At 45.2% G+C, this 10267-nt stretch overlaps 1 protein-coding gene across 1 annotated transcript; it reads left to right on the top strand.

Annotated features, from left to right (window-relative positions):
- The first annotated feature begins 208 nt into the window (after nt 1–208).
- On the top strand, nt 209–9024 carry dldh (dihydrolipoamide dehydrogenase). Its single transcript, XM_023425016.2, has 12 exons — nt 209–693; nt 856–1158; nt 1958–2018; nt 2843–3100; nt 4625–4685; nt 4813–4943; nt 5063–5232; nt 5361–5577; nt 5682–5858; nt 5972–6701; nt 6908–7139; nt 7262–9024. The coding sequence occupies exons 1-12, from the start codon at nt 640–642 to the stop codon at nt 7265–7267; spliced, it is 2400 nt and encodes a 799-aa protein (XP_023280784.1). The 5' UTR covers nt 209–639; the 3' UTR covers nt 7268–9024.
- The last annotated feature ends 1243 nt before the right edge of the window (nt 9025–10267 follow it).

Here is a 10267-nt window from a genome sequence, read left to right on the forward strand (position 1 = left end):
GAGGAGTGGGGGCGGGTTTAGAAAAGTTGTGTGCGCCCCCTCTCCTCCCCCTCCCCTTTCTTTGTGATGGCCCCGGGGCGGACTTGTGGTGGTGGTGAGGGAGGGGAAGAAGAGGAGCAGAGGCTCATTTGCATCTTATTACCCTCTGCCTGCTGGCCCGGTATAAAACCCTGTGCAGGGCAGGAGACCCATCAGACAAACACACTGTTATACCGAGAGAGGCAGAGAGAGACGGAGACTTGTTTTCTGTGTTTAGGATCAGCATATCATTATCAATCAAGTGGGAAAATAAACAAGGCCATCGAGAGCTGCCTCTTTCTCCTACAACGACTGATTGGAATTAACTCTTATATTTCCATCGGGGATTTCATTCACGCTTCTGCAGGAGGATCCTTCTGTTGAGGATTACTTTACACTGTAAAACTTTTTTTTCTTTTACCCTTTCTGTCAAAAACTCGTGCCTCATATGGGAAAGTAGAGAGGCAGAAGACAAGCGCACCAAAGGAATCCTCCATCCTCCCTCCTTTACCTTGACTGTGACTTAAAGGAAAGCTTTTAAAAACTTTCTCCATGAGTGTTTGAGCCTGGCTACTCGGACCTGTGGAGCTTTCACTGCTTGTTGAAGGGGCTGTCAACACAATGGGACGTCTGTCTCTGCTCCTGGTTGTCACTCTCTCCCTGCTCACCTGCCAGGTAGGTCCAATGTAGATGAATTATAATATTTAAATGCACGCTGTGTTTGTCTGTATAGATTTTGTGGTTGAAAACATTTAAAATATTTTCTACTCAAACATCAGCCTGAAGTTACCTGTCTCAAACACACCGGACTGACTGTTTGTGTGTCAACCTTTTTAGGTTTTGTGCTCCGGAGTGTTTGAGCTGAAGCTGCAGGAGTTTCTCAACAAGAAAGGGGTGACGGGGAACGGCAACTGCTGCCCCGGAGGCTCCGCTCATCCGCAGGGCCACCAGCAGTGTGAGTGCAAGACTTTCTTTCGGATCTGTCTGAAGCATTACCAGGCCAACGTCTCCCCAGAGCCTCCCTGCACCTATGGCGGGGCCGTGACTCCCGTCCTCGGCTCCAACTCCTTCCAGGTGCCGGAGACCAATGCGGACACCTTCACCAACCCAGTCCGTTTTCCCTTCGGCTTCACATGGCCAGTGAGTGCTTATAGATATTATTTATTATAATGCATTCATATCAGCAATAAAGAACCACTTATTGATAATCTGTAAATTGTAATGTTGTACTTTTGGACATTTTGCCTTAAAGGTCATGAACTTTCCCTGTAAAATCCCTCTAGGATATAAACTCTATATATTTAATTTATAGGTTTTTGTGTGATATTTCTGTCATGGGTATATACTAAAATTTATGTCACATTTTAAGGGAGTCATGAAAACCATGGGCACACTGTGAAGTTATTAGAGTCTTGCTCCACTGGGACATGTTAGCTTTGAAGAGTGCAAAACGCAACAGATGCTCCCAAACTCAACACTTGTGAGGGTCTTTGTCAGCAGTGTGTGAGAGGGGCTATTGTAGTATTTCTCTGCTCTTTGGTGGGATAAAACGGGGAGGGGAGGAGTGTGTGTGTGTGTGTGTGTGTGTGTGTGTGTGCGCGCGCGCGCGCGCGTGCGCGTGGAGGGGGGAGTGTTTTCACCAAACGCTTCTCTCCTCCGACCAGGCGTGGTGGGAAATTTAACATCCTCTGAGTTGGCACATCATTGGCATCGCAGCGTGAAATTCCGCCTCGTTTGGTTTTACGGCGGTGTCAGAGTGTGATAGTAGCAGGGGTGTGAAAAGGGAGCAGGTAGTAGCCCTTATTAGGCCCCTAATCAACATGGGAATTAGGTTGTGAAGTTTATTGGGAGGCCTTAATGGCCCTCTGCTTCTCTGCGGAGGGAGGGAGGCCTCCAGGCCAAGCAGCTGTTGACTCTCTCTCTCTCTGTCTCTCCTCAGGGGACGTTTTCACTAATCATTGAAGCTCTGCACACTGACTCCCTGGACGACCTGACAACAGGTGGGTGGCAGCCAGAGAAGGCAGCAGTGTAATTCAAAGACAGGCCAGAAGGCTAACAGTGGCCTTGTGTTCTTTCAGTGGCACCTTTTTCACTTAGTGCTCAGTCATTAGTGCTAAACAGGACACACCAAGTCTGATAAATGCTTTATTTTTTCTCTTCTCAGATATTTTGCTGACACTTTAATTAAGAGCCAGTTATATTCAGTTTCTACACATAGATCTAACTTAATCTAAAAATAGACGCCATTATCTCAGTACTTTGTTGTGTTGTCTCATCCGTGAGATGTTGAATAAACCAAACAGCCACTATCTGGCATAAAACCTGTACTATAATGGCGAATTCATTTGTTTTCTCATGGAGACCAACTTGATGGCCATGATGATAATAAGTAACTGATTTCAAAGACAGTCTTTATGTTTTATGATACCAGGTTTCTTCAACATCACACAGGGAAAAGACCACCTATAGTTTGTGCAGGTGCAATTTGGCCCCTGTGGTGTGATATTTACTGCTGTTATCTTTATGTCCTGCTCTTATCACTGCACTAATGATGACTAACTAGCAGCATGAGATTGTGTTGTGTTGTGTTGTGTGTGTGTGTGTGTGTGTGTGTGTGTGTGTGTGTGTGTGTGTGTGTCACACCAAAGTTTTTATTGTGTAATTAGTCCAATTATTTGTAAAAAGAAAAAGCACGGTTCACAAGTGTGTGTGGATGTCTGTCCATTAGAAAAAGATCTGAAATTTGCTGTTAACAAACTCATAACTCATAACTCTAACAGTAATATCATATGATCAATAACAAGGTGCACCCTCACTTCTGCAGACAACCCAGAGTATCTGATCAGCAGGATCACCACTCAGCGTCACCTCACTGTGGGAGAAGAATGGTCCAAGGACATGCAGACAGCCGGCAGGACGGAGCTGCGTTACTCTTATCGCTTCCTATGTGATGAGCACTACTACGGTGACGGCTGCTCTGTCTTCTGTCGGCCACGAGACGATGCATTTGGGCACTTTACCTGTGGCGAGCGTGGGGAGATCATATGCAACTCTGGCTGGAAGGGACAGTACTGCACTGAACGTAAGTGGGTTTGATTTTTAATCCAGCAGTATCTTTCAGGTGGTTTACGCATCATGTGGAAAGGCCATAAACAGGGAATGAAAGGAAGTGAGAAAACAGTGCTCCACTTTAGGAGTATTGCACTAGTCAATATTTGAATTCACTAGCAGCTGCTTTTGGGAAACATAAGCTAAAAGAGCAGCAGCACAGACATTAGTAGTAGATGCTGATGTTTACATAGAACATCTGGCACCCACAATACTTCCTCAATGCATGAGGAATAATAATACATGCTTTACATTGGCTTTGGTTTAGGCTGGATGAGTGCAAGCTTTTAAAAAAAGCATTATTTCACTGTCAAAACTGTAAAGAGGAATAAAATTAATATTGATGAGAATCTATCTAAGAAGTTTTTAAAACTACTTTTCAAAGTTCATTTCCCCATTAGTCACTCGCCTATCGTTATTGTTTATGGACTTTTTCCACCTCCTAATGCAGGGCCCGTGTGCAACAGGCGTCAGTTAGTTCTCCCATAGCACCAGAGGCCTCCATTCTAATGAGCCGCACTGGCTCCTCAGTAATTCACACGCCGCGTGCCTTCCATTAGACCACTGGGGCCTCCTCGCCCCAAACCTCCTCCCCGATTGGCCAAGTGGGGGTCCTGTATTGTTGCAGCTCGGGCTGGTGATTGGCCAAGCGGGGTTGTGTATTGTTGTGGAGGGGGCAGCTGCTCGGTGAGAGGAGACAATGGAGCAGCTGTCTGGTGGTTAGCTCCACACAGACCAGCTGGCCCTGGGGGAAGGAGGAGGGGAGTGAGGAGAGACGGGAGGAGTGGAGGAGGGAAAGGAGAGTGCAGAAGAGGAGAGCAAGAAGAGATGAGGAGAAGAGAGGGGATAGGTGGATGGAAGAGGAAGGGAGGAGAGGTGGATCAGAAAGGGGAAGGGGGGGGCAAGGGTGAGAAAAGGGACTTCTGACCCATAGTCAAGGGGAGAAAGGGGGCTTTGTGTGGGACGCTTTTGTGTTGGAGAGCAACCATGTTAAAGGAGAGGGCTTGTTGGCTGGTTCCCCCCTTTGGTGACCAAAGCTGTCGTAGCCCCCTGTGGGCTCTTAAAGCTGAGAGGCAACATTTTCAGCAACTTTTCCGGTATTCAAGAAACCGCCATATTTCAGCCTGTGGTCAGGTGTGACCTGATGACCCAGATTACCCTCATGGTTTTGGCAGCGATGTTTGGTCCAGAGTGACTTGAACCACCAAACGAGGTTTATTAAGCCTATTAACTGACAGGGTAAAACTAGAGGGAGAGAAAGAAAGAGACTGTAGACAGACAGGCAGACCAACAGGTAAGCAGGTAAACAGACTGGACAGACAGGCAAACTGAAAGGCAGACAAACAGATAAGAAGGTCAGGGCGCCAACCAGACAGGCAGGCAAGCAGTCAACAGTTTGAAAATGCCATGGGTGAATGGGATACCGATGGAGGGCAAACACATTTCCAACACTGGATTTCTCATAATTCACCTGTCACTATTTGTTTCCTCTCTGCAGCAATCTGTCTTCCTGGCTGTGATGAAGAACATGGCTTCTGTGATAAACCAGGAGAGTGCAAGTAAGTCCAGAAACTTTACTGCTTTAAATGGATCATTGTAAGATTTTTATTCAACAAAACCTTTTTTTCTGATCATTGTTTTCCTTGTTTGGTTATTAACAGTATTTAATGAACGCTGTGTTCCCAGGTGTCGTGTGGGCTTCAGTGGGCGTTACTGTGACGACTGCATCCGTTACCCGGGCTGTCTCCATGGCACCTGCCAACAGCCCTGGCAATGTAACTGCCAGGAGGGATGGGGCGGGCTTTTCTGCAACCAGGGTGAGTTTACTGACGGATTTACTACTTTTCTGGGATCCCCTGGGACTCAGTCAGCCCCCCTTTGTTTCATAGTTAAACCGTTGTTGTTTATACATTTTGTTTATTCTTGATGTTTCCAGATCTGAACTACTGTACGCACCATAAGCCCTGCCTTAATGGAGCCACCTGTACCAACACTGGCCAGGGAAGCTACACTTGCTCCTGTCTACCTGGATACACAGGTGCCAGCTGTGAGATCCAGGTGAACGAATGTTCTGAAAACCCCTGTCGTAACGGAGGCAGCTGCACTGTGAGTACCAAGTGAGAGAAGAAGTGTGAGAGAAGTGGTGTAGTGATTTAAAAAAAAAAAAAGAAAAGCAAGTTGATTCAGAGCAACAAGCTTCTGTATAACCACTGTTTACTTTCTTTCCAATATAGGATAATGACAATGGCTACAAGTGCACCTGCCCACCTGGTTTCTACGGTAACAATTGTGAGTTGAGTGCCAATACCTGTGCAGATGGGCCTTGCTTCAATGGCGGACGCTGTGTCGACAACCCCGAAGGTGGCTACTTCTGTCAGTGCCCCATGGGATACGCTGGCTTCAACTGCGAGAAGAAAATTGACCACTGCTCCTCCAACCCCTGTTTAAATGGTACGTTGTCTTATTTGTTTTTACGTTTACCTTTACCTGAACCAACAGGTAAAATATGTGGAGACTAATACTCACTCAATTCTCAATCCTATTCCCCTCTGCAGGTGCGGATTGTGTGGATCTGGTGAACTCTTACCTCTGTCAGTGTCCTGAGGGATTTTCTGGTCCTAACTGTGAGGACAGCAGCAGCAGCATCTCTGGTTTCTGTCTGTCCTTTCCTTGTCAGAACGGTGGGACGTGTCAGGAAGGCGTGAACGGCTACACCTGTACCTGCCCTCCAGGTATCACAGCACTGGACAGATCTCTCTTGTGGGATTATGTTTAAATAGTTTGTTTCTTTATGTCATTTTGTTTTAGTTTTGTTCTAGACTCTAAAACTCTGCTCCTTCTGCAGGCTATACCGGCAAAAACTGCAGCTCCCCCATCTCGCGCTGCCATCACAACCCCTGCCAGAACGGAGCCACCTGCCATGAGCGCAGCGGCCGTTACATGTGCGCTTGTGTGCCTGGCTACGGTGGTCACAACTGCCAGTTCCTGTTACCACATAAACCCGGGCATCAGCCAGTTGTGGATGGACCGGATCGGCGATATTCTCCTTCAGGAAATGGAAATGTTGAAGACGAGGAGGATGACGAAAGCAGATTCCCATGGACGGCTGTGTGCGCCGGTGTCTTCCTTGTTCTTGTGATCCTGATCGGCTGCTCAGTGCTGGTGGTGTACGTTCGGGTCAAACTGCAACAGCGGCAAAGTCACCACAGTGACAGTGTCCACAGTGACAGCCACGAGACCATGAACAACCTGACGACCACAAACAATTGTCTCCGCATTGACAAGGAACTGGGCGCTACAGTGACAATGTCAATTAAAAACACCAACAAGAAGGCAGATTATCATTCAGACCTCGCTGGGTCACTGGGCGGTCTTAGTGGTATCAGCGGGCTCAACGGATCAGAGAAGAACGGCTTTAAGACTCGCTATCCCAGCGTGGAGTACAACCTGGTCCACGAGCTCCGGCCTGAGGAGCTGTTGCTGTGTAAAGAGGAGGAGCAAGATGAGCCAGAGGTCAAATGTGAAATGCTGGATGAGTTCGACTCAGAGGAAAGACACAGGAAGAGACAAAACAGGTACAGAACAGTCAAATTATACACTGACATAGACACGGTGCTTGGAGTTTTTCTATCATGCATGCCTTAAACTAACCTAGTTTTAACATGTACATTATTATTATTATTATTATCATAAATGCAATGGAAATATGTGCATCTAGAGGCTGTAGTATTTGTTGTTGAAGGGTGGCATTTCTGAATCTGTGTTATTCTTTGTTCCATAGTGATGCATCAGAAAAGAAACATGTGGAAGAGTCGCCAAGTTGCAGCGAAGCAAAGTATCAGTCATCCAGCGATCTGAACTATCAGGCAGCAAGTGACGTCAAATACCAGTCAACCAGTGATGCTGAATACCAATGTCCTAGTGACAGCCGGTACCAGTGTACCACCGACACCAAATACCAGTCCGTTTATGTCATATCGGACCAGAAGGATGAATGTATCATTGCTACAGAGGTGAGCAAACAAAAACAGATTTATCTACGTGGGAAAGAATATAGAATAAATGTTAACTCTCGTCAGCACTTACACTGTGTAAAAACACACTAAACACTGATGTTTTTCTTCCTGTATTAAAGGTATGATACCAGTCCAGACCAGATCAGAGGGGACCAGTTTGCTCTGGTTGAGGGCGGTCCACCCACACCAGCCCTGAGCAGTAGAGCTCAGCTTGTCTCCAGGAGGTTCTACTCCTGCTGTTTGCTGCTGTTCCCTGGGATTTACCGGAGGACTTTGAGCCAAGGTGCTGCTGAGCCAGCACAGAGTCAGTACCAACTTGGCGAGGACTTAGTACTAATGTAGTGCTACGGGTGAATACTGGACATTTTTGATCCTCATTGGATGATGGTCTAATACTGACTCAGTGCTATGGACAAAGTGCCAAAAGACAGTGCTAGCAATTGTACAAATTTTGTACAGAAACAGTGCTGAACGAGTACTCGTGCAGTCAAGCGATGACTGCTGGAGAACTGATAAAGAGCTTGCTCGATGTCTGTTGCAGTACTGGATGATTTACTGCTCGTACCAGGATGAACTCTTCTCTCCCGATAAACAGTGGAGTATTGACTTCGATGTTGACCGATGATATTGTAGTACCGTGGAGTACTGATTGAATGAACAGTGTAGTACCTTTGGAGTACTGAGAACTTTTGAAGTACTCTTGTAGTACTGTTATGTGCTGTGGTTTTACAATGCAGTGTCATGGATATTGGACAGTTCCTGTTCTGTGCAGTGCTGCAGAGTAGAAGGTGGAGTTGTAGCAATGTTAGAAGTGCGTTAGAACTGCAGCAGCTAAAAATTCATCCAAAAAAATCTCAATTGGAGCTTTCCTGACAAAAAATGAATAAATAGATAGATAAAGCAGTGGGACTTCTACAACCGCTATACATCTTTAACTCTGCAGCACTGACAAAGACGGTGTTGGCTGAGCTGGTTCTCAGCAGAAAATAGAGAACTGAAGACTCCAGTAGTGACTGCAGATCGATCCAACATGGATCCTGTTGGGCCATACTGGCCTCTGACCCCTGAAGGTTGTGATACACAGGGCAATGTTTTGGGCAGGGCAACTCAGGAAACACTTTCAGCATTGGAGGACAAAGAAAGGGAGACAAAGTGATACAAATCAGTCAAAACATGAATGAAGCTTAATATGAATGAATCTGTGATTTCTGTTGTTGTGTATCAAACATAATTTGCTGCTTATCCAATTACAACAAAATCCCCAGATTAGGTGAAATTAATGTTGCATCAATGTTGCAGCAACTCAAAATTGACAAATTTGTCTTGGTGCAATTGTACCGACCTCTGCTGATGCTGTCGTGTTTCAAGGTGAGCCAAGCTATAACGGACTAGTCTTAACTGCCAAGACCTCATTGCACTATGGAGGTGTGTGTGTATGAGTGTGTGTGTACAGAAGAGGTGATGTCTTTGTGTGGTGTCAGATGTATGCACTGCCCACTCCTGTTCCCTTCACTCCCAGTCTTCCACTATTAGCCAATAGACGGACACCATCACCCTACCTGCCATTGGTTAGGATTATTTGTTTTTATTTTATTTGTTATCTAAAGAAAGATGTATTCTTTTAATTTAATGATGTAATTATTTGTGTTCCATTTTGTTGTGATGTTTTTGTTAAACCTGTTATAATTTAAGTCGGATTGTTTTTATTTGGCAGATAATGTATGTATGTAAGTATGTATGTATGCATGTATGTGTTAGGCACTTGAGACCACTGTGACTGTGTTGTATTTAAGAGAAGAGTCGTATGTACAGAGCCTGTCATTTTTATTACTGGAAAACAGCGCAATATTTTTCCAAAATAAAAGAGGAATGAAATATGGAACATCTGGTGTTGAGTGATTTTATATTTATATGTTTTTTTATTCTTAAGATCACATGCACTGAAGGAAAGAATATACTGACTAACTTCTTCCGTCTGTGTTGGGGATTCATCTCACAGTAATAGGAGTTCATATTTAGTGTGCACAACTAATGCTTTAGCTTTATTTAGGGTTGAGGATTGCATCATAGATGGCAAAAGAAAACATTTGCAACAGAACGGTCTCGTATACAGCCATTTTTACATGTGAAGTTCCTCTAAAGGGCAATCTCACAAATTCAAGCCAAGGGATTTGTTGTCGCTAAGTGATAGTGTGTTGGTATTTGCATGTGTATGTGAGTGTGTGAGTTCGTCTGACACAGCAGAAGACTGTCTCCTTGTGGAACCACTAAATGAGACAAAGACACACCCCATAATCATAGACCGCTTAGCTAGCCTCCTCTGAGGCCAGAGCCATCTCTTTGTGTGTGAGTATTGGTGTGTAAGTGTATGTGTGTGTGTGTGGGAGAGAGAGAGAGAGAGAGAGAGAGAGTGAAATGGAGTAAGAGTGTGTGTCTGTATGTGCATGGCTGCATATGTGTGTATTTATACAAGTCTGTGTCTTAATATGTTTGTTAGCCTCTTTACATGAGTATCAGTGCTTGTGTGTGTGTGTGTGTGTGTGTGTGTGTGTGTGTGTGTGTGTGTGTGTGTGTGTGTGTGTGTGTGTGTGTGTGTGTGTGTGTGTGTGTGTGTGTGTGTGTGTGTGTATATATGTGTGTGTGTGATCTTGTTTTAAGCAGAGGGGTATTTATAGCTGGAGAGAGAAACCACCAGTCTGGATTTAGTCCCGGTTGCCCCTGCCTGACTACTCTGTTTGTGTGTGTGTGTGTGTGTGTGTGTGTGTGTGTACGTGTGTGCGTGTGTGCGTGTGTGCGTGTGTGTGTGTGTGTGTGTGTGTGTGTGTGCTTGTGTGTGTGTGTGTGTGTGTGTGTGTGATTTAGCGAACCACTGGGAGTGTAGAAGTAGTCATCAAAGGAACTCATCTGGTTCGCAGTCTCATATAAACACACACGCTCACAACTAGATGACAAATGATCAGAAACGTACAACAATTACAGAGGACAAACTGTATTAAGTGTCAACATGGAGCACACACACACACACACACACAAACCATGGTCATGGCCACACAGTCTGAAGTTTGTGTGAAAAATAAATAGGGAAAAAGAAAATAAAGTTTATTTAAGTTCATCTCTTCATTGAT

The sequence above is a fragment of the Seriola lalandi genome, unplaced genomic scaffold (genome assembly GCF_002814215.2).
Source record: "Seriola lalandi dorsalis isolate HSWRI2012SDOR001 ecotype SW California unplaced genomic scaffold, Sedor1 jcf7180002054763, whole genome shotgun sequence".
In the NCBI taxonomy this organism is placed as follows: Eukaryota; Metazoa; Chordata; class Actinopteri; order Carangiformes; family Carangidae; genus Seriola; species Seriola lalandi.